The sequence below is a fragment of the Paralichthys olivaceus genome, chromosome 10, assembly GCF_024713975.1.
Source record: "Paralichthys olivaceus isolate ysfri-2021 chromosome 10, ASM2471397v2, whole genome shotgun sequence".
NCBI lineage: Eukaryota > Metazoa > Chordata > Actinopteri > Pleuronectiformes > Paralichthyidae > Paralichthys > Paralichthys olivaceus.
This window is the reverse complement of record NC_091102.1, coordinates 7,922,741-7,947,417: the sequence shown is the minus strand read 5'-3', so window position 1 is coordinate 7,947,417 and position 24,677 is coordinate 7,922,741. Positions and strand designations below refer to the sequence as shown.

Sequence of the window (24,677 nt, the reverse complement as noted above, 5' to 3'; positions counted from 1 at the left end):
TGGGATTTGAAACATCTGCAATTCAGATTATTACCAAAAGCCTCAGAAAGTTTGAAACTCTTTCTGAGATGCTTTATTTTTCTTGTCTGTCACAAAGGATTTCCTTATTGACAGATGAACTTTGTTGTATTCTGTAGTTTCATATATATCTTGGTGACTCTTGATGTGTGGATTTAACCACTTCAGGAATCTAATGTGCAACCATCGTTTAAAAAAAAAGCATTTTAATTAATTCAAACTACATTTGGTTGATTGTTTTTTTTTAACACATAAACTCAACATCTTTAAGAAGCCATTTCGCTTTATTTTTTTCCAAATGTTGTAAAAGATAATAATTTAGTAACAACCCTTTGAGAAGAAGTACAGGGGAGTATTAGAGCCACTTTAACAGGAACAAAAATCTGAGATCGAGAATAAGGTCGTAATATTACTATTACTGTCACTTCTATGAGAATGAAGTCATAATTTTTGAATGTGTCATCTTTGAAGGGGAGTATCAGAACATCAGCCTGCTCCTTGTGTCGAAATGAGGAGTGTGATTATGGGATGTTGTGTTCTGCATCTTTTTCTGAGATTTCATGATTTCTCAAAAAAAAATTAGATTTTTATACCAAAACTTTGAAGGCCTAAAACTCAGGTTCTCCCTGCTTGTAATTTCCTTAAAAAAAATCTTGATCATAATATTTTGACTTATATACTCAAGACTATATTATGACTTTTTTCTCATTTAAATATATAATTTAAATATTACGTTATTCTCGAAATGAATTCTTTTTTCTTCGATATGGCCCTAATACTCCGTCACAGATCCACAGCTTTGTTTTTTTTTTTCCTCTTCAACAACAAAAATTGAACATTTTTCAAAATGTGTTTTACTGAAACTCCTTGTTCACATGCGTAACTGCCGCAGCAGCACATCAACATCTCTTAGCTTTGTGCTACAAATTCAAAATGTCACACGTTAACACTGATCAAAGTTCACTCTCTCCTAACAAAATATTGCACATAACATCCTCTCACACCAGCCGCCGTTATTCTCACACATAATATATATATATGTATATATATATATATATATATATACTGTATATACTGACGTCCTTTCCTTTTGCATTCACACAGTTTATCCTCGTACAGAAACATCAGTAAGAAAGTGATCTTAAAAAAACACAAGGGGGCAAGAAATTGTACTAATTTCCGAAAGGAAGTATTCTACACTATACTTGTACAAATCTGTTTTTTTTTCAAGTGCTATACAGCAAGAAGAAATGGTGTTTTCTGTAAAATAAAATCCCAGCAGGCTACTGCTCGTCCTCATTTTCCTGGCCCGAACCTTCAGAGCGGTCGCCCTCTAGTCGATCTACAAGACAGAAAAGAAGAAAAACAAGACATTTACAAAAAATCCTGTGAAAAGCACGAGAAGAAAAAAGTTTTTGTGGTCAGACATGAATATGCACAAATATTCCAATGATTTGCACGAAGTTTAAACAACGTAGTTACGCATGTACCTGATCTGATGTGGTTCAGAGAGGCCAACATCCGTAGCATGAAAGAGGCCGGGACTGTGATTGTGTTTCTCGTTTCTTCTAACATCAGCTCGTTCCGAGTTATGACCTTAAAAGAGAGGGAGGATGACAAAAAGAAGTGTGTCAGTAAGAGTGAGGAGCAAATTGAACTGGGTGGATGACAGGAAGTCAAACATGTTTTAATGTTTGCACTAGGAATCCAAAAGCTAAACATGATGAGTCTGGTTTCCTGTACCTCATTAGCGAGGACTCTGTTGAATGATGGCGAAACTTCCAGCGGCGACCAAATCTTGATGTCGTAGTCTATCCCTGAAGAAGCGAGAACTGAAACAGACCAGACAATGAAGAAGTTAACGCTGTCGACGACATCATCGTGTCACCTTTATGTTTTAGACGGGATGATGAAAGTGGGTGGGGCTGGACTCACTGGGGTCGTAGGGGTGCGGCTGCAGGCAGTTGACCACGTGGTTGTCGGCTTCGAGCAGCATCAGGTGCTCTGCGGTGTGTCTGTCCCAGATGAAGATGTGGCCGCAGTCGGAGCCGCTCATCACAAAGTTGTTGCCCCAGAAACACGACTCCTTTATCTACGCATAAAGAAAATGAAAGAAGTTCTGTTATCTGCCTTTTCCCCAAAATGTTGAACTCTTCCTATATGAGGATTTTTCACGAGGTCTCTAAACTCCTCTAACCAATGGGAGGTAAATATCCTGAGGTTTACCATTGTCCTGGAGTTGCGGTGGCCCTTGTAGACCATCTTGACCGAGGGTCTCCTGATGTTCTGGGTCTCGCTCTCCTCCATCTCCCTTCTTTCTTTCCTCCTGCGAAACAGCTCCTGGATGCGAGCTGCTGCCGAGCGTCTGACGGAAAGAAAAAAAAAACGAGTGAATATAAAGCACACAGAAGAAGACAAGACACCCCCACATGCTGTCGCTGATGCTCATGAACTCCATGCTTTGAATTGATGCTGGATTTGTTTCAACCAATAACAAGCTATTTTAAACTTGGAAGCAGCCACTTTGAAAAGAAAATCACCTGCTTGCTCCGTCACAGCTGAATTAAGCCATTAACAGCGTTGTGCAAAGCGTTGTCTACTCGCTACACGACAACAGTGTCACTGAATTCACTCAGATAAACGTGTGTATCATGTCACGTGGTTTTTTTTCACGACTGCTGAAAATCAAAGCAATTCTTCAGCTTCTTTTCATCAGGATGTCATGCACACGCACATTCGTTACTCACTCCTCATTCTTAACTTTTCTTCAGTGTAACGTCTCCAAAATGCTCGCAGCGTGTTCACAGTCAGTACTGACATGCACAACACTCGGTTAACTGTGTCTGTTAGTTCAATCTTTGTGAGGGAAACGATCAAACCAACACATAAACCTTTCTCTTCATTCTACACAGTGTTGAGGTTTAAAGCTGCAGGTCACAGACATAGACTGTGTGTAAAGATGGACGACTTGACAGCACCCCCCCAAAAGTTAACCCAAATCATCTTGATCGCCCCCTGGTGGCTGGCAGCATGGACCAAAATAAAGAGTTACACAATACATGTAAAACAAAATGCTTCTTAAATATGTTCAAATTGATTTAATGTTTTCTGTAAGTTCGGTTTATTAGTTATTTGATGATATAAAATGGGGGTAAATGCAATGATTGACAGCTGAGACTGACTCATGATTGGTCCAGCATGTGTATCGGTGGGACCTCAATACTTTTATCCCCCATTGCTGCTGCACAGACTCTGGCTCCAAATAACAATGAAAGTGCAAGATGGCAGGGGAGACTTGTCGTCCATCTTTATAAACAGTCTATGGTCACACACCTGACAGGTTAGATGCTTTTAGCTGCCAGTGCAAACATTTTACCTGATCATCCTATCTCCTACTGCAGATCCTCTGGTATTAAGTCTATATTTGTAGTAAAACAGTCAATGGCAAAGCATCACAAAAAAACCAAATCAGATTATCCACTGTCAAAAAGTGAGCAGCATTTAGATCTAACAGAAAGTAACCTGCATTCAAACCTATGAGGGAAAAGAAGAACAGAATATAGAATATGAAGAAACGAGAGCGACATCTTGTCTGACGTACCTCTGTCCCTGTCCTCTGAGCCTCGTTGATGGGATGAGGATGGGATCGTCATCGCTGTCATCAGAGTCCTGGTTGGCACGTGCGGGCTGACTCTGGCCCTCCCACTCTGACGGGAGTGGGCCGCATTGGCTCTCCCCAGTGGGCTCTGCCCTCCTGCAGCCTCCCGATGTGTCCTCCGCACCCTCCGGCTGACTCCTCTCCAGCGCTGAAGACGCCATGCCGTCCCCCTCGGAGGAGCCCTCTGCCGCAGCTGGAGCCGTCGAGCTGCAGGAGGCGTCACACGGTGGCTCTGCAGAGGCGGCCGGCAAAGTCTGCTGCCTCGAGGCCTCAGAGGGAACTGAGGGGAAATATTTTATAATTGATCCCTTTCAACTTTTTACTCCTCATTTGAATTAGTCACATTAACCTTGTTTGTATAATACACTTAAGTTCAGAAATAAAACAAGATTTCCAACCACAACAACCCACATGCATCGGTGATGTAGGATGTCAGGAGTGACACTCTAGTTTTCATTGTGCTGCGGGAGATGACTCACTTTGCCCTGATGCTGAACTCTCCGTCGACACGCTCTCTCTGCTCTGTACAACCTCAGATGTTTTGCGAGCTCCGCCGCCCATAGAGCCGGAGGTGCTGCTCCTGTAGAGGAAAGACGACAGTGATTGAGTCCCAGAAGCTTCTAATGTGTTTTCAACTGTTCCTCAATAAAAAAAATAATCTGACAAGATCAATGTTGTTTCTATATCCACCACATTTGTTTCAATTTTCACAAACAGAACAACTCAGAGGGTGAAGGGTTTGTAAGTCAAGGATACATCACTGAATGAAGAAGAAAGGAAAAATAAACTCTGCCCCCCGTTGGTCAGCTGTAAAATATCACGTTTCTGGAATAAAGAACTATTCTGTAAACAAAACTGACAATATGTGGATTCTCTAAGAAAGACTCTCTCAGCCGATGACTCACCACTCATCAGTGAAGTCGAGCTTGATGGTGCTGGTAGTGGTTCCCTCTGAGCTGTAATGTAGGCTGAGGACCGGCTCTGCTCCACTGGGTCGACTGGTGCTGGTCGTGGTGGAGGAGGTGGGAGCGCTGCTGCTGCTGCTGCTGCTGCTGGTGACTAGTGCAGATACAGATTCACCAGGAGATGAAGCTGCAGCTTCTGCTCCTCCTGAGATGAAGACACAAGCAAACAAAGATTTATTGGTGTTGTAGGAAGATACCAGTTCTTGTGTTTAAATTAAGTTTTGATTAAAACATAAAGACTTTCGTTCCAACTATTATTCACATCATGTAAAGCACACTGGAAATATGCAACCATCTGTTGCATCACTTCCCTTTGATTCAAAGCACTGAACAGAGATGGGAACATGCAGCGAACGTTATCGGAGCAAACACACTGTAACAGACACGAATCGACGACCAGCAGCCACAGCAACAAGACGGAAACACATAGAGACACAAGTTAGACAAGTCAAAGGCTTTGAATGACCGTTACACACCTCAGTTGGTTTATAACAATCATGTCACAGAGATTCAACCTGGATCATATTAGAGCTTTTAATTGTCAGAGTTTTTGGAGCCATGTTGAGTTTTAAAACATGTCTCTCCAACAGAACTTGCAACTCAGGTTCATATCTGCAATAATTGGTTACCTAATAAATTCATAAGTAAAGGGACAATTCATTGTTTTTAACCTATCACCTTTTCACCTATCAATCAGTATCAGTAGTCACCCTCTAGCATGAACTGTTTTTTTGTGTTTTCTTGGGATATAAAGTCATACAACAAAAAATGTGGGTGAACTAATCTTAACTTGTAAAATCAATTATTAATTCAGAAGAGTAATTCAATATTCATATCTATTGATGAGTTATTATTTTTCCTTGGGAAAGTAAATCTGTGGATGACAAAGTATGAAAAGAAGTGAAGGCAATGGAGGACACACTGAGGAGGTTCAACACAAGGATAAGTGTTTCTTAGGGTGAGGAAGACAAAGCAAGTGGCAGGGTGGTGGGGGAGAGGACGCACCCTGCTGTTCATCAAGAGTCATGGATCCCAGCTGTTTGTTAACCACAGACGAGGGGGAATCTGGAACACAAATGAGACCCTCTAAACATTGGACACAGAGGTCAAACCTGAGCGCTCACACAGTCAACGAGCAAGAGCGTTTAAAAAAAACACACGACCCAACGCCAAGCGAGAGAAACTGTAAAAATCAGCAAGTCTGATTAAAAACAAGTTCACACGTCTGCTACAGAAGTTCTATCTTATCACCTCCGCCAAGGAGGTTATGTTTTCACCCCTGTCTGTTTGTTGGTTTGTTTGTAAGAAGGATTACACAAAAACCAGGGGACAGATTTCCACATTGGTGGAAGGGTGCAGTGTGGGTCAAAAGAATCCTTTAAATCTTGGTGCAGATACAGGATTTTTTTTTCACTGTCTTTAACATTATGAAGCATTTTTCAGCATTTTCCTTAATTTCTAAGAGACTGGATTCATGGATTTTGTTGAAAAGAATCAGACATCCAGGTCTAATGAACTGTAGTTTCATAAGGTGACTTTTGGGCCTTGGCGGAGGTATCCACTCTACTGAGTGTCATTCTAGTTTATCAATTATTTTTATAAATTCGGAAATCACAACCATTAAGATTTCCCTATCCTGAGATCAATGCATTACCAATAAATTAACTTATCATAAGTTTGTTTGTTTGTTCAAAAATACTCTACAACATGTTTTATATGTATAAAATATCCTCTGCTCTTCCTCTATGGTGACAGCAACGATTGGTTTCACCTTAAACAAGCAATGACTGTCATAGAATATCTGGTGTCAGATTCATTCCTGGTCGAGTAAAACAAAAAGCCCCTTTCAGACACGAGACCTCATGACACAAACATGACGGCAATTTCATACTTCGATCTCATGTGCAAATTGTGAAGTCGGGAAACAAAAGAAATTCCAGCACTCACTGCCTTTTAATTTTTTTATGCTAACTGCATGGATGGAGCTCACAGCGGTCATTAATTAAGGTTCAGGCTGCAACATTCAAATTTAAAAACCACCACTGATGCAGCCTGGGAGAATAATCTCCTCCCTTCATATGACTACTCTAAACTTTTTACAATCTGACCACCACATGCCAAATGTTATTATTGTCACTCCTTGTGTAAAGTCACTTCACATCAATGCTACATGTTCCGTGTCTGAAAAGGGCTTCAGGTGTTATTCTAGAGTTGCAGTGAGATCAAACCAAAGCGAGTCAGTCCCTGTATTATGGTGTGTATCATCAAACACGGGTGAAGCACCACATGAGCCATGAGGATGCCAAAGCAGAGTGTCATACGTCAGCTGGTGACACTCCAACCGGAGAGTTTGCAGGTGAAAACTCAAGCGACAGGGGGAGCAATGGAGTGAGAGCGTTAGTGAGTGAGGGGCTGAACAAACACCAGAGAGGCCACAGTGGAACCTACAGGGGTTAATAAGCACAAGGTGCATTATTGCAAAATGGAAAGAGGATCACTGTGGGATTAGTGGTCAGTTCTGGCAGGACAGAGTAACTCTACAGCATGACTGTCTCTTCAAACAGACATGTCTGCTGAGCCTACATAGAGGGGAAGGGGGAGATGGCAGGGGAGGGGGCTCAGGCGGACAGTCCATATGGACAGGCTAAGTGCGGGGGAGCTTGGAGGGGAGGGTAACCTGTATGGGGTTGCGTCTCAGCACCGGCAGCAGCAGAGGTAGCAGCTCTTTGTGACTGTCTCGCTCTCTCTGCAGAGGAAGATGATGGGCCCGCCCTCTGACCATGTCCCGGGGGGTCGGCCAGCCGAAGTAACCTCTGCAAACGCCTACACACTAAACTTATGGGAAGCCGGTGAGGACCGTACTCTGACAGAGAGGCAGAGGAGAAGAGGGAGAGTGAACGCAGCGATTAGAAGACTGAGGGGAGGAGAATGTGAGGAAAGGCTCAGAAGCAGAGTCAGGCAAAGAAAAACTAGGATGAGGAGGAAGAGGAGGACAACAGGATGCTGAAGGAGAAAAAGGATGGAGTGAGGCGGCTGCTTGAGTGGAGAGGCTCCAACAAACACACTTATAGACAGTTCACCCTCAACATACTGAATAGGAGAGAATGCATGTTGACCTAAAGAGTAAAAAACTTGACAGGTGTCCAGTGTGTGTTTTTTTTAACCTTTTACCTGAGAGTGCAGCTTCTGAGGTGGATGCGGCCGTCGGTGTGGGGGTCCTGGTCGTATCTGCCTGACTCCTCTGCTCTGAGTCAGCGGAGGATGTGAGGGGGGAGGTGGAAGGGGCTGAACTCCCCACTGATGTGGAGCTGGAAGGTGGAGGTGCTGTGACTGTTGATGAAGACCCTGAGGAGGAAGAGGAGGTGGACTTAGGCATGGGGGCAGCAGCGTCGGATGCAGAGGTCGTGGCAGCTGTGGTGGCAGCTGTGGTGGCAGCTGTGGTGGCAGCGGCAGGAACAGCAGGTTCCTCTGAAGTGTCTGTCGTCACTGGCCTCTCGGGGGCACTGGAGTTCTGACTGGAGTCTGCTGCAGGGGCAGCTGGAGGATTTGACGAGGGCTCGGGACGGACGGCTGTTCCTGAAAACAAGAATAATAAAATCACTATAGCTGCTTTCAGACCTGCGCTGAAGTCTGGACATTTTCCTGGAGGGGCTATTTGTGAGTAGGCAAATGTCTGAGTCTGATGCTCCGCAACTTTTCTGGCCAGCTACCCTAGTTAAATGTCCAGGAAATGTCTGAATGAGCCCATGTGAGAATACAGCAGAAAAAAGTCCAGAAAATCGAGCGAGTGGGCCTGTGGAAGACTTCCTCTCACCTCTGGGTCGTGTCTGTGGTCGCGTTCCTCTGCTGCTCTGAGCCTCGCTGGCCTCCTCAAACCAACGAGACAACATGTCCGACATCCTCTGCATCAGAGATACGTTTGGGCTCTGCTCCCCTACAGTGAAGGAAAAATAAACACCTCAGATGTTGTCAACTGTTCATAAATGTTAACATCACAGATCATCCTGGTGGCATTTCAAAATAGGAACCTAAGACAACATAAGATTGATATTTTCTTTCCCCTTAGAAATAAAATGGGAGCTTCGATTTACACAAAACAGGGACCTTGTTGGTAAAGGAGCAAAATTACAAATCATTTGACAGCCAAATTAAAAAACAACAGGTGATGAGAGTCCGACCCAGGTGATTTTACCAAGTCGCTCTCTGCTCGGGGAGGGGCTTTTGTTTTTTTAAACAAATTTTAAGTATGTTAATTCTGAAAATAAACTTCCATCTCTCTGGTCAGACCACTTCAGATGTTTCATTTTACTCCTGAACAGCTTTCTCTTTGCAGACGGGACAGACAGACAAAAAAACAAGTGGCTGAAATCTATATTCATTTATTAACAATTACGTAATGTGAGAAGTATTATTCATAGTGAAAGTTTTCCTCAATTCTGCAGAACTTTACTACTTTGGTTCACTGTCACTTCTCTCACAGTGCTGATCTGAAAACTACCTGCTCAGCACCAAACAGGCGATTGACACACATAACGACTGGCTGGTGAACATAATGCAGCATTAAGCAGCTAAAGAGCCAGATATCTGGATTAGGAACTGATGGGGACGTGAAACAGAGCTAAAACCAGAGTGAACACTGGGCTTTAATTCTAGAAACATGATTTCAAATGAATGACAATGCAGTAACTGTTAATAAAGGGTAATATCTTTCAATTCAAGTTTTGTATTTGTATCTATTTAGGTTAGCACTTAGCATGATTAAGCACAGTTTGGTATCTGTGACGTAAAAGAGGAAAAGCTTATTTTTATCCTCTGATTTTGCAGCATAATCAGAAAATGCCTGGGTTATTCTAAAACAGAAAAAGCTGTGAGAAAATGGATTCATGATGAGCCACATCCAACAGTGATGTGTAGGGGACCTTGTTAAAGTTCTTCAGGGGCCTGATGTGTAATTTGAGATCTCTGCTTTAAACTAAACATACATGTCACTGTGATCTTACCGTCTCTCTCCCTCTCGCTCTCAGGACGAGCTCGGGGTCCAGTGTCAGACCAGTCACCTCGTAGTCGGAGGCGTTTCACTGGAGGCTGCCTCAGCTGGGGAAACACACGCACAAGGAAATATTAGCAGCTTGTCAGTCAAAGCAAGATCAAAATTAGCTCCGCTGCCAAAGCAAAACACTGCACCACTCTGTCAGTTTCCTCTTTTAAGTGCCCCCTCCTTCCTCTCTGCACGACTGAGGTTGCCATCACTTTCCAGTCCCCTGGCTCTCGCTGCTACAGGGCAACAGGCTGACGGCCAGAAATAGAAAGTGCAGCGTCTATCAACTGCTATCAACTTAAGAAATGTCATCGGGTCTGGACATGGCCTGGAGGTGGTGAAAGGGGTCCAAGAGGGTGAATGAGATTGTAGCAAGGGGAAATAAAAGCCCCTGAACAAATGGGGTCACAGGTAGAAAAAAAGGGGAGGGCTGGGTAATGAGCTTCTACTTGGCTGGCACCCCACACCCCCCACCCCCCTCGCTCTGAACTATTTTGGAGGACAGAGGAACACTGCCTGCGTCAGTCGCTGAATTTGGAAAGGAATGCGTGTGGTGGTTGCATCTCGACACAGCTGAACTCACCACGAGGCTTTGAAACGCTGGCACCATGATCCAGCACATTCACTCACATGTGCAGCAGTGACTGGTTCTCACCACGAACACCTACATTTATCTGAGGTGCAGTTTTCCTGGCTGTTCATTTATCTGATCTCCGAACCAAGCCCCTCCACCAGACAGATACACAATGAACAAAGTAATTGTAAGAAAATACTCATGCTGTAGATTGTACACATTTTCCATCATGTTTTTCTTTCTGTCTTCATCCCTGCATTTCCTCCCCCTCACCTCCGTCCTCCTTGCCTCTCTCTGAGGGTCATTTTGCTCTGCTCACTGCACTGCATCAGCCAGTACAGATTTAGCTCTGATGTCCGCAGCGCTCTCTAGGAAGCAGGCAGCAACAACAAGCAGACATCGGCTCTATTCACAACAAACAATCCTTTCATGGTCCCTGCAGGTTGTATCCTACTAACTAATGATCCCCAGGTCATTAACTTTAACCTCAACATTATTGTTCACAACCAAACACCTGCAAAACTGATTATATTCCCATGAGCAGCAGTTCTACTTTGCGTTCAGCACCAATGAGCTTAAACAGTGAACTCAAAATGACTACAAATCAAATAGTCATTAAGATTTATCCTCCTCAAGTCTGCAAAGCTAAGCTGCTAGCATGCAAAAAAACACAATTCCCGTCAGGACTCGTATGATGTCACTACTTGAGTCTTTCCTGTGCTCTCACCTCCTCCCTCCTCTCCTCAGAGGGGCCCTTCAGCTCCCGGGCCTGGTCATCTTTGGGATTGAACAGGTAGATGTAATCGGAGGAGTAGCTGACCAGCACCTCCTGTCCGTCCTCGCTGTAGCAGAGAGACGTCACCCGGCACGACTTGTTGGACAGGTGAGCGGGAACAAAACGAACGCACATGCCCGTCGTCCCCCGGCCCATGTAGTTACCTGAGGAAGAGAAACGGTGAGATATTCACAGCGTCAAGGGAGCTGTTTGGATTCTTACAGGACTTACGGACGTGTCTTTGGCTATTGATTGTTAGGTGGCAATGTTGTTACAGCCTGAACTAAAAACCGAATGAGACACTCATCATGTCTGCTTCATCACCTCCATCTGCCAACTTCACTTATTAATGACTAACTGTTTTACCTGTCGCTCTGGTTCCCAGCATACGTCTGTCGTAGATTCGCACTGAGCTGTCGGAGCAGCCCACAGCCAGATAATATGGCACCAGTGGAGAGATGGATATAGAGGTCGCTGCCCTCCGACAGTTAATCAGGATGTCCTGAAATCAAAGAATGTGATGAACTTTAAAGAGCTTCAAAGTGAATAAAATAAAGTAATTTCTGCTCAGTAACAAAGGAAGTGGCACTTTTGAGAATTTGGGGTATGTGCAGATAATTGTTGATGATCAAAATATACACCTAGTTACCAGTTTATTTATTTATACTCCAAGCTTAAACTAAACCAGCCTAATACAAATGTCTAGCATCAAACCCTAATTTCATCAAGGTAATAATGTTCTGTTTTTATGTTTCAAAGAGAAGTTGATTTAACTTTATGGATAACTAAGAGAAAGAGACGTGAGAGGGTCTGGAAAAACTGTCCTGGCAGTTTTAAGGTCACAGGTACTGATCTGCAGCATGAAACATGAGAAGAAGCAACACAATCTGGGATACGCATGCACGCACGCATGCACGCACGCACGCACGCACGCACACACACACACACACACACACCACATCCATCTATCCATCAGGCACTAGGCCTCCTCTGATACAGACTGGCCTGAAGCCAAGAAAACTGGATCACTCCAGAGACAGAAAGATGTTTGTGACAGAGAGCAGTGCTGAGGACGAACGTCTATCAGAACTGTGGTGGACAAAATCTTCAACATCTGCTACAACGATCAATAGAAAATACAGAAAATTAAATTAAACACACAAAGGATACAGCAAGATCTTAAGTCATGAAACAGATATCAACTAAAACGTACAATAACATGAAATTATAACAAGTTTTGATGTTGATGAAAAAGAGAATAAAGTGATTCAATGAAGGTTATTCATGAGTTGCTAATTTCCTGCAAACATTTCTATTTTATTGCTAAAGATCAAGGCCGACGACTGGTGAAGAACATACAACTATTGTAAATCCTCTCATTAATCAGTAGACATTGTTGGTGGTGTATTGTTAAACTGAGACCACACCCTCAGTGTCAATGGGATTTCTGCTCTCTGAACAGATATCACAGTTGTCACCGTACATCTTTGCAGTCTTCTTTATTGCAGCTCGTCTTCGTGCGAAGATCGAACCACCGCACCGTGCCGTCCTCCCCGCATGACAGAAACGTGTAGGGGTCATTTGGTACCGTCATAATCTGAAAAAAAAAAGGGAAGGTTACGATTAAAGAAAACAGAAAACATTAGTGAGGTTTGTTATTTCTAAAGTACAAGCTCTGTGTTGTGTTGACATTTCTCTGGTTCAGTACCTCATAAGCTGTCCCATAGTGACAAGTGAACTGACATTGTCTGTTGTGCTCAGGACTCTTCTCAGTGTTGGTGTAGTAGATGATGCCATCTCCAGAGCAGGAGATGATCTCCTGATCGTTGGTGTGCGGCATGAACTTCGCACTGAAGATGTTCGCCCGATGACCTGAACGTATCGATTTCTTAACCTGAAGATGAACAAAAACGTGACAGTTTGTTGGGACAATCTTTAACATATTAAACTCTCTCTGACCTTAACTTTTAAAAACAAGAAATACTGCACTGAATTCGATTTGTTTCCATGAAAAGAAAGCGTGTAAAAAAATGACACTCCAGTGGTTAAAAAAGAGAATTTTACTAATGACTATGAGATAAAAGTGTTGATTTATTTAGTTTTTTCCAAGAAACTATTAACAGAGAATCACAAAAACGCTCAAGACATGATTCCTCCACTTTTTATCACCTTTTTAGTGTATTTGTTTTGGGGCAAACCAACACTAAGGAAAATCCATTTCAAACACCATTTAGTGTCTCTTCAGGTATCTCAGAGTGATCGCTGGTAGCTTGTTACAGCCAGGTTTGGCAATTGACAGATACATTTTTTTGTATATTATGATATTATATTATATATTATATGATATTATGATAACTGTGCTAACTTCTTTATTAATTAAGACCTACCTTTTTGTTGTATGGGTTCGTAATAACCAAAAATGTGTCGTCTGATCCTGACAGGATGTATTCGCCTGTGTCGTTCCAGGATATTGTGTTGACCTGTGGAGACACAACAACTTGGATGAAGACAAGACAGAAATGCAGTTTACAAGTAGACTGGAAGTATTTATCAATTTATTCTTTAATGATTCCAGCGTCTCAGACGTGAGGATTCGCTGATTTTCATAACTGATATGGAACAAGCAGTTTCAAGACGTCACATTTCACATGATATTTTATAGAGGATAAACCATGTGGCTCCCAAACTGGACATCCTGCGATAAAATTACATTTGTTTTCAGAATCTGAGCTTTGTGACATATTGTCTGGTTTCAGTATTGGATTGTACAAATATTAATTTCCCACGATGAGTCAGCAGGAATTCAGAGACCAACTTTCTCTTCTATTTCTTCTTTTCACTCTGTTTATACATTCAGCAGTGACAGGCCACGGTGCATCAGTAGATCCAGCTCTTAGTATCCATCCTCTGCCTTTTAGTTAATACTCCACTGGTGCGGTCTCTATAATTTATGACTTCCTGTGGAGAAGCTGCTGCATCATCTTTTCTTCTGAACTGCAAACTCATTTGGATTAATATACCTGTGTTACCAAAACGCTGATTAACATTAATATTTACAGCATGTGGGCCTGAAAAATAAAAAGACCCATTTGTTTCAAAATTTTTGCTGCATATAACAAGAAAGCAGCAAATGCACATCATTTAAACAAATAGTTCAATTTAAAAAAAAATATTTTTATTGCTCTTCAAGTCATTTGTTAATTGACTAATTGTTTCAGCAGGATTCCATTAATTTCCCTGCCTTTAACAGCCCTTACTTTTAACATAGAATATCTCAGCTTGTCTATATATAGATTAAGCATCTGAAATATTTGTATCATGCAATAAAAAAATATTCCTCAGGTATTAACTGCTGCTCTCCAGGGCCTTGTATGCTTGTTGTTGTTGTTTGTTGTTGTGGTGTTTTGCTGGGACAGACGGCCGTGCTGATACTGAAACAGGACGCGTGACTGTTAACATGTCAGCTTCAGGTTTCTAAGAGGCATTAACCATCTGACCCGGAGTCAAAGATCTGCTCTCTGTTCAGACACCGAGGTCTCAAACTGGCCAAGGAACTGCTGAGGACACATGGAAATAAAACAAGGCCCGCCACGAATAGATATAGAAAAATGTGAACACTTACACAGCCATCATGTACATTCAGTGTCGCTTCAAGTTTAAGCCTCTGGACAAATTCTCTTCTACCTGTGAAAAGAGAAAAAGGCAATTTGTAAAACAATGTCAGGTTTCAGTATCTTATTTTTCCTCCGTCCGTCCATCTGTCTAAATCATGCTGCTGTCAAATCTGACTATCCATGCAGGATGCAGGAATGAAGGACTACAAATCACTTGTTTGTGTTTTTTTTGAAAGACTTTCCTTTAAAAGGTATTAAAAGTTATTCCTCATCCTCAGTAACAATGAAAACCAGTGGGATCCAAACACAAGAGTCCATGTGTTGCTCTGTTTCAAGACTCCTCCTGGTCTTGATCATAACTGTTTACATGGAGCATGACTTTATTCTAACAGTCCCTAGGTCTCTGATCATCTGTGTTGTGTCTTGATTTCACATCATCTCAAGTTCTAAATCAAAAAAAGAAAATCAGGTCTTGACATGTCGAAAACTCCTGTCTTCTATCGGAGTGCTCTAAAATCCAGGATAAAGCTTTATTCGGTTTTCTGAAACCAGGACATAAGTGCACATAAACACAAACTGTTTAACTAACAGACTGTGGTGGAATTTTCATTTTTCTCGGGTTGCAAATCATTATTGATTCATCTGCTGATTATTTTCTTATATGTTAGTAATAGTAGGATGAAGCAGCAGAAACTTCCTTCCTTCAAGCTGCTTCTGTAATTTGTCATTTTTTTATGATAAATCGAAACGTCTTGTAAAGCAGTTGCACAAGTTACAGCGAGAGTTGCCTGATCTATTGGGCAAACAGGTCTGTGCTAAGACCAGAGGCTGAACATACCCAACCTGCACCAGCAGGTTTTAAACGCAGTGGAGGAATTGTTCTCTGACAGTGGAAGAGTCAGTTAAAGCCTGACTTCACAGTGCTGTATAGAAGCAGTCAAGCTCACAATCACGTAGACTAATATTAATATGTATACAAATTGAAGTTGAGGCCTAATCATCTCAAAAATGATTCTATAGATCAGATACAGAGTTTTTTTACTCCCTTGTCAACATGTAGAACAACAGCCAATGCCAACAACGACAACAACAACAACTCCTTAATATTTCTAAAGTTCATGAAAAGTCCAAATGTAAATGTGCAACACAGTTATTTTCCTCCGGACATTTCTCTGGTGGAAATTAATATAGACCACTACTTGTTACCCCACCCCCCCACCCCCTTCTTAGAGCTAAATATAACCCACAAGAGCTCTGACCCACACCTCCCTGCATGTCTCCTCTACTCACACACAATAACAGCTCAAACCGTATCAGTCCTGCTAAATGCAGCAGTGACTAAACCTCAGTGGCCCCTGCCCCAGCTCTGCAGGCTTGTAAATCTTCATTCAACCACTGTCGGGTGCTGACTTTTTGACAAACTGCAGACGAGCCCTCAAAACCTCTCTGCCTGCACCAGGAGACCAGTCCTCTGTTTCCTCTGCACTCATCTCTCCTCTTACATGTTGTTCCCTCGCGACCAACCCGGAGACTTACATCAACATCTATTCCCTACATCTCTTCAATGAGGACATGTATCAACAGGAAAACTCAGACTGACAGTTCATTTTATAGCAACAGTCCGTGTTACCTCATGCAATCACCTGCAGGACATGAAATAAAAACACGAAACTGGATCATAATTATACACAGTAATTATACATTTTTCAGCTACTTCTGCACATTTATTGTTTGATGTGTAGGACTGAAAAATAAAATATTGGAAAACTAAAATCATTACATTAAAAAAAGGTTAAATATGTGTCTATAAATCACTTATGCATTGTGTACGCACAGTGAGGAGTTCAAATACATTGACTACATACACGCGGCATCTGCTGCACTTCTCTGTCCCGGGAGAGAAATCCCTCTCTCTGAGGTTCCTACTTATTTCCCCCGTTATTTACTGAGATAAAGATCAATATTGACATATATGAACATTTTTATCTTGATTGATAAAGTTTCACCATGTCGTCCAACCCTACTGATGTGCTGTCCTGTTACAACAATCGTTACTAGTTTGGACACAAGACTCAAACCACACGTCCCAGCGACATTCCCACAATCAAACATGAGGCGACTAATCCCTCAGGAAACACAGTGTGTCGAAAATGAACTTGTTTGTACTTGTAAGTCAAATGATCATTGTCAATATTTAAACACATCATCATCCTGTCTGACAAGTTCAACACTAGTGGTTTCTAAAGATATAAAGCACTGCCATTTATGACTGGTTTATATTTTATATATATATGAATGATGTGAGCATTTTGAACTGAACTCTTTGTTGTGCATTGTTTTTAAAAAAAAAAATTCTGGCCCTTTTACGGGTGTTCTCAGATTGTGTGGTGGGGTCTGCTCTGCATTATCCATCTGCACAAAATCCTGTGATTGCACGGAAATTGCACGCATGCTGCAATTCGTGTGCAATGTTCTGTAATCTCTCAAAGAGGACACACACACACACACATATATATATAATGTTGTTGAGCTTCAGTGCTGCTGGACTACATAACACATAATCCCATGTGTGCTGGTGCTTCAGCTGTGAACTCTCACACGTCTTCTTTGACTGCACTTCATTATATTTACATGTGGAGGGATGAAGAGCAGCAGCAGCTCTTCATCTTGTCAGATATGAGAACAACACATGAGAAGAGAAGCTCAGAGGCCATGTTGAGTTTAGCTGTCACTTCATCTGACTCCTCTGCCTCACACGATCACACAACAACACATCTCCTCCTCCTCTTCTTCTCTCCTCCTCCTCTCCTCCTCCGCTGCCCCGTTAGCATCGCATAGCTTCCTTTTGTTCTTACCTAAGTAGTTGGTCCTGATGGTGTTGGGTTCGCTGTATCCAATCAGGCGTTTATTTACATCCCAGACCAGGTTCCCCGAGCAGGACATCGTGACCAAATGTGCTTTTAATTGACAATAACATTGAAACTAAGCTAACCCCTTTCCTGTCGATGTCGCCTTGTCTCTATCGTCGCTTCGGTTCTGCCATGGTCCGCGGGGACGGCGCTAACGTTAGCTAGCTGCGACACTCGGTGTTTGCATTGTCGGGTGGAAGTAAGACTCGCCCCGGTGGTGTCTCCGCGGTGCTGCTCGGTTTGTGCGACCCGTTCCCCCGCTCGGTGGGCTGCTAACTGTCCGGGCTGTTAGCCTAGCCTGGTTTATTCCTGCTCGCAGACAGCGGTCAGCTGTGTCCACACAACGCGAGACAAACACACAGGCGCTCGGTTTAACACACCGAGCAGCTGTCGGAGGGGCGGTGTGAGGCGCGGAGTCGACCTTACATGGGACATGTTTGACTTTATCACCACAATAAAAGCTCAATATTCACATGAACACGGAGGATCTTTGATTTCTATCTGCTTCTGTTTGTTTGTTTGTTTATCACAGGGGCGGACACAGGGGCTTGGCCAGGGGGCACTGGCCCCCAGCTGAAATCTGATCGACCCTTCAAAAAACATAATAATAACGATGATAGTTATAACAACTCAAGTCTGCTCTTTAATGAAACACATGCATGTTAGTTTCAACATGACATTTATTACAAAATGTACAAAACATAAAAACCTACATTCATGGGTTGAACATTGCTCATAATGTTAGTGGCTGCAGGACCAATACTTCTATGTAGAAACGTCTATGTGCTGTGGTCACAGATGAACTTGTAAACACAGTATGCTGTCAATCTATCAGGGCCCTGCTCTGGAATCTCACATCTCTTATCAAATTCACTGGCTCGTTGCAGGATCACCGACTTTCTCTGCTTCAGAAATGGATTAGAACATTTTTTGGGCACATTTACTTCGGGGTTGATTGTAAATGCGTTGGACTCAGGACTTGTCCAGAGTTCAGCCTTTGGGGGCCCCTGTGTTGATCTCAAAGAAAATCTAAATAAGTTATTATGCTATACTAATGCAGAAATCTCAAAATATGATTACAATTTTAGATTTAGGCGTTAAACACTTACATGGAGGGAAACTATTAAATGTAGAATATTGCGCGTGTGTATGGTTGATTGGATTTTAGACGTTTTGAAATATTTAACTGAGTTTATAAATCATATTTAAATGTGCGTAATTTTACAGGGGCAATAAAATAAACATGAAAACTAAATTTGTTTGTAGAAGAAATGTTGTCATTAAAATCAAAACTTCTGCAACACAATTAATGACAAAAAAAGATTTAATTATTACATTCAAGTGTTTCCTGTTTTAAAGAAAAAAAATCACACTTAAAATATAAAAATATCTTTCTGATCATATTTTTTTATGAAGAGGATTTATTTGGACCCGCCCACTTGGGATGCGCCGGGCCGAAAAAGTAATGCTGCCTTCTCAACCAATCATCTTGAGGTTCTGAGCGGGCCGGCCAATGAGAACAGTGGAAGCTGAAAGCCCCGCCCCTCGCGCGGTAGGTTGCGTCGCACAGAAAGTCACCTCGGTGTCGGTCAGAAGAAGCTGCTACTGACGGTTAGCATCGCTAGCTTGGTGAGAGAGGCACCGGGCGAAGGTCGACAGTAGGACGGCAGCATCCACCGCTTCACTCTCACTCACCCGCCGCTCGCTTATCTATTTGTCGGATAAGACATTTGATAAAACCAGCGGCTGCTAAAGGAAAGACCCGTAGCAAGCTAGCCGCCTGAGCTAGCTCCAAGTTAGGTTCACTACCCTCCTCTCTCCGTGTGAACATCCACGATCATGGCTGCACTCAGAGCCTCCTACCACCGGATCATGGACCGGATCGAGCACATGCTGCCCGCCAAACTGAGACCCCTGTACAACCACCCGGCAGGTAATGCAGAGCCGACCCCCTCCCCAGCTTCCCGATGAGCAGGCTGGGTGTGTGTTTTGTAATTGTGGGTGACTGATGTGGAGCTCCGGTGAGGTGATGTGGATGCACTAACTCGACTTCCCCCTCATCCTGGAGGGGGAGAGGTACCTGCACCTGATACCTGAGCTTCCTGGTCTCTGTGTTAATAATGTTGACTCTGCTGCTCCCCCTCCCCCAGACAATAATCTGCCTGGGTGACAAACTGACAACTCAGTCAAAACTGTTTCCTCATTTAAAAGTGAAAGAAATATCCAAACAATTCCAGATGTCCCGCTTTGTTCAAGTGTGTTTATTTTGAAACAGTTTATTCAAAACTAAGAGAAAAGCTGCGGATCTTCACATCAACTAATTGTTGTTGTCTGAAATTGTAGCATTCCCAAATTTGTGTCAGGTATTATTAAGTTTATCAGCTTCCTGACAACTCCCTCCTTCACAAAGGTTTATTTAGTCGTCACATTTCTCAGCCGAAATCTGTCAGGAACACCTCACAGTGACATTTAAAAGAAAAGAGTTTAAACAAACGACTGAGAGTAAAGTTATATTAGAATGCTTTGTTTTCACTGAGGCGTACCTAATAAACTGAGCATTTGTTTGCACATACATGCTCTCTGTGACTCTGACATTGACTAGAAGGTGCTGAGATTAAGGAGTCGCAGGCGTCACTGTGGTCAGTGTGGTTTGTGTTTGGTCTGTGCAAGGGTACAGCAAGGACTTTCTCAACAGGTACGAAGGGGCGGAGACAAAAAGGTAACTCGCTCAGTGATGATTTGCTGAGACACACGTCCTCCTCGACGCTCAGCAGCAGCATCGGTCAGGAATGTGGTTGAAAGCTAGTTTTCCTTCCTGTGCTGCAGTGAGAGGTGTGAGTGTCAGTCAGATAGATACTCCTGACTGTCAGGGGTTGTGTCTAATCCTTTCACCCATTAGAGAAGCCTGGCAGGAAGATTACCTTAACTTTACCTGAGGAGAAAAACCTCAGTGAAGCTCATTGTCATGTCAGATCAAATGGTGACATACTTTCCAATGGCTGGGTGTGTTTTTGTTGCTGTCCAGTGTTTCCTTATCAGCCTCATGATTTGATAGTCTGTGTTATTGCTTCGGAACATTTTGTCCTAAAATGACCTTATCAGATTGTGTAATTAGGATCTGCCATTCAAAACAAATCGAAAATTGAAGCCGTGCTTAAACCAACATGATTGCGATCTGGTAACTTGTGTGGGGCTCCGCTGCAGTTAACCATTATTGATTAATCCCTCAATTCTTTTCTTGATTAATCATTGATTTTTGTTTTTGAAGTGCAAAAGAAATGTGTAAATGGCCACCAGAGCAGCAGGTTTTACGCATTTTCACACTTTTCCTTCCTGTGTTTAAAAGTAAACAACACAGCGTCTTCTCCCAGTGGGTTTGGACACTGAAACGTCTGAACATCTTTCCCTGAATCTCCGGCCTGACAATCACAAACACTGACTACGTCAACATGGACACCAATAACCTGATTATTGACCTTATTCTGAACAAGACATAAATGTTAACACGAGTTACTAACAGAATATTCATTTCAAATTCCCAGAGCATTGTCTGATTGTGACTCATGCCACATTACATTCACAACGTCCCTGCCAGGATTTTAAAATTCTAACCTGCATCAGCAAGTCTTTTAATTGTAAATATGCAAAACTTCTTGTTGTTTTTCCATCTTGTTCACTCTCGAACCCTGAAAATGCTGTGAAAACTCCAGCTACAGGACGTTATAACACGATTAAAACTCAAACATGTCTCATTCTCATTCTTATTCAGGTTGAGGTATTCAGAAAACAGTGTTTACGTGGCAGTGTCCTATTTTGATTATTGTCTTAATCTGGTTAATCTCAGAATCTTGGTGTCCATGTAAACATTGTCTACTGAGACTAGTTCCCTCTGAGAGAAAACCTTATAATCAAACCACATAATGTTACGTTCATTGTTTCAAAATGTTTATGAAATTCACATTTCCAATTTCTTGTGCTGTTTTATTCCAGGTCCTAGAACAGTTTTCTTCTGGGCCCCAGTGTTTAAATGGGTAATTGCATTCATCACACATTCTACTTTAACTTTAATTACAACTTTTATAGCAACGGTTCCCAACCTTTTTGGAGTTTGACTTTTGAATAAAGATTTGTCTACTTGTCATAAACTGTATCTGTTTGTAGCAGCCACAATCTGTGTTACTTTAACTCTGAGTTATCCAATAAACAATTAGTAAGACCTAATAAACACAACTTTGTATTTTAAATGCTTCCCTGTGTTTTGAAATATCTCACAACCTGTTTGGGAGCCACAACAACAAGGTTGGGAACCAAAAGGTCTAACCAGCCACCAACAGTCTTGAGTTGTTTTACTGTTAATACAGCAGAAAACCATCCACACCAGATTTCACGGAGTAAGGACAATGTGGTGTCTTTTCTACAGGGTCTGGTCGGAGCTGGTTTGGCTGATATGACTCGACCAGCAGACAAACTCAGCCCCGCCCAGTCTGCGGTGCTGACGGCCACAGGTGAGAAGAGATTTTTTTTACTTTACACGTAATATAGGAAATAATATAAAAATAACGCTGAAGACATCTACGTATGAAGTTGTGAAAATATGGATCAGTGATTTGTGTGGATATTTAAAACAGGAGTTCTTCATGAAAATGTCATAATTGTCAGTCTATGATTTTGACTCTTCTGTGCTGAAGGTTTTCTGATGCTTTTGCAATATGTCTCTTTAAACAAATCTTATCTCCCGACTTCTTTGCCAAAACATAGACTCTGTTCTCATGAGCGACCGCTGGTTTACCATTAGTGTGCATAACCTTCACTTGTACCTGCTGTTCTTCTCCACCAGGGCTCATCTGGTCCAGGTACTCACTGGTCATCATCCCCAAGAACTGGAACCTGTTTGCTGTCAACTTCTTCGTCGGCAGCGCAGGAGCCTCCCAGCTCTACAGGATCTGGAGGTTTGTTTTCATCTGTCTGTAATAATTAGGATTCTAAGATAAGTGAACAGTAGCTGTTATATATGCGTTCCTCGCTCATTGCTGATATGAAATCACGGCAGCAGGTTAATGTGTAAGTGCATCGCTGCTGATACAGTAAAAGTTGTAAATATGTAACATACATTAGTTTACACAAGTGCTTCATTTCCCAGTTTCAACATTTAACGAATCTCCACCACAGAACTGGGCTCAAACAATCGGTGTACAATTCTGAATGCCAGAAAAAAACGAAACAAATGTTTACAAATCTCCACAGTCACATATCGAGATACATGACAATAGAACCTCAATATCAAAAATCCACCCTTCACTTTGCTTGTTGAACCTTTCTGGATCGAGGGTGTACTGTACTGACACATTTGTGACAGTAGAGCTCAAACGTCCTCCAAAGCCCAACAGATCATAGATATCAGTTCTCTAAATATGCCTGATTTTTCCCTCTAGGATCCACGAAAGATTCCCCGAGAAATTAGTGAAAATGTCCTCATCACACACGCTCGCAATTTTGAGAATTGGAAATAAAGTTCCGGATCCGCCCCTTTGTCCGGATCCATGTCAAAATTGAATTGTCTCTTTCGTAGCCAATGTCCCATCCTTCCACCAAATTACAAACACACATGGAACATTACAGCTTGCATGTTTTTCTTTCTCTTTAAGGAGCCGGTGGTGAATTGTTTAATCTTAATGTACATATTTGTTTCTCTCACAGGTACGAGCAGGATAAGAAGGCAGAGGCTAAAGCAGCTGCAGAATCCAAAGAAGCTGCAGAATCCTGAGTGTGTTCCCGCAGTGGACTCAAAGGGAGACTTGAGACCAGGCACCGACCTGCCCCCTCATCATCATCATCACCATCATCTCATGTCTTCTTCATTATATCCATGCCATAACCACGATTCTACCACATCAAGCCTGTCGTCCCTGTTGGAAATGTGCACTTTCCTTAAGTTTCTATTATCCTCAGGGTCCTAAAAAAAAATCCACAAGAAATAAGACGAGAATTTTTTTTAACTGTAGTCAACACGCAAGAATGGTGGTCATCAGCGCACAAGTACAACTTGTTCAACAAGTTGAATGATTGTACGTTAAGTTCATGCTGAATATATCATGCACTAATTGGGAAGTTTTGCTTTTTCCATCAGTTTTTCAGGTGTAGCAAATCAGTACCTCATGCAATAATTTCCCAAAAAAATATAACTTCACTCTTGGATTTGTGTTGAACATGATTGAAGGAATGTTTCCAGATGAAATTAAGAAGGGCACCATTGGGTTGTTTTTTCTACTACTTATTTATAATTATAATAAATTTATAATTTGGTTAAGTTGCAGCATTTGTACCTCAGTGATGATTGAATCAGTATTTCATGTAACATTTCCTTCCATCTCATCGGCAAAATCCTAATTTGTGAATCATTTGATTAGTTTTTTCTCTAGTAGTCAAAACTGTATAGAAAGATGCTGTTATTTTCTGATATTGACACCAATGTCACATATTTAACCTGTGCAGCTTTTTATTGATTGTTATGACGGAGTGAACCAGTAAAAACTGTTACTGACACGTTAACTCTGGCTCTTTGATTTTAAAACCCTCACTTTTGATGCCTCATCGTTGTTAGAAAATATATTAAAAAATGGTTTTCTTTGACATGTTTCCACTGTAGTTACACTGAATACCCCCAGTTGATTTGAGCAATAATTGGTGTTGTCACTTTCAAGTTTTTCTTAATCTGCTGTAAGAAAAATGGGACTTTGAAGGTTGATCATTAATGCTCTGTAATGGCGTTACAATGTTAATAAATCCTATTTAACACCTACGGTTGATCTAAGTTATGGACACATTATAGTTATACAATATATGTAATATATTACAATCTGCTCTTAAACAATGGAAGATGAGTTGACTTTCGATGGTGGAAATAGTGAGCAGTTAATGCAGGAGGCTTTGAATGTCTCTATTTGTGTCTCTGGCTGTGTGACATGTGAGCCACTGTTTCCAATGTAAACAATACAGCTCTTTTAAACCTCACCTGGAGCAGTGCCTCTGCAGTATTTACCAAAACAAAGATTTTAAATGCTGGTGTCATAGTTTAACAACGACCTTGAATCAGCTGTGAGTCAGAGCAGGCCTACAATTCAGTACA

General features: G+C 42.0%; 2 protein-coding genes across 8 annotated transcripts; one reads left to right on the top strand and one right to left on the bottom strand.

The window, feature by feature from the left end:
• Positions 1-283: 283 nt before the first annotated feature.
• On the bottom strand, positions 284-18,023 carry dcaf6 (ddb1 and cul4 associated factor 6). Of its 7 annotated transcripts, XM_069532330.1 has the most exons (21): positions 17,498-18,023; positions 14,651-14,712; positions 13,416-13,508; positions 12,737-12,922; positions 12,512-12,625; positions 11,395-11,530; positions 10,981-11,192; positions 9,642-9,735; positions 8,456-8,575; positions 7,813-8,217; positions 7,319-7,504; positions 5,647-5,706; positions 4,582-4,786; positions 4,156-4,256; positions 3,620-3,956; positions 3,395-3,436; positions 2,245-2,383; positions 1,954-2,110; positions 1,762-1,850; positions 1,509-1,614; positions 284-1,360 (listed from the first exon to the last, which is right to left on the bottom strand). In XM_069532330.1, the coding sequence occupies exons 1-21, from the start codon at positions 17,583-17,585 to the stop codon at positions 1,302-1,304; spliced, it is 2,991 nt and encodes a 996-aa protein (XP_069388431.1). In that variant the 5' UTR covers positions 17,586-18,023; the 3' UTR covers positions 284-1,301. The 7 variants fall into 7 exon arrangements, with proteins under 7 accessions (XP_069388431.1, XP_069388432.1, XP_069388433.1 ...); XM_069532331.1 differs by lacking the exon at positions 3,395-3,436; XM_069532332.1 differs by lacking the exon at positions 5,647-5,706.
• A 1,070-nt stretch (positions 18,024-19,093) lies between these two features.
• Positions 19,094-24,350, top strand: mpc2b (mitochondrial pyruvate carrier 2b). Its single transcript, XM_020109029.2, has 5 exons — positions 19,094-19,484; positions 21,542-21,582; positions 21,972-22,056; positions 22,389-22,500; positions 23,249-24,350. The coding sequence occupies exons 1-5, from the start codon at positions 19,391-19,393 to the stop codon at positions 23,313-23,315; spliced, it is 399 nt and encodes a 132-aa protein (XP_019964588.1). The 5' UTR covers positions 19,094-19,390; the 3' UTR covers positions 23,316-24,350.
• Positions 24,351-24,677: the final 327 nt, after the last annotated feature.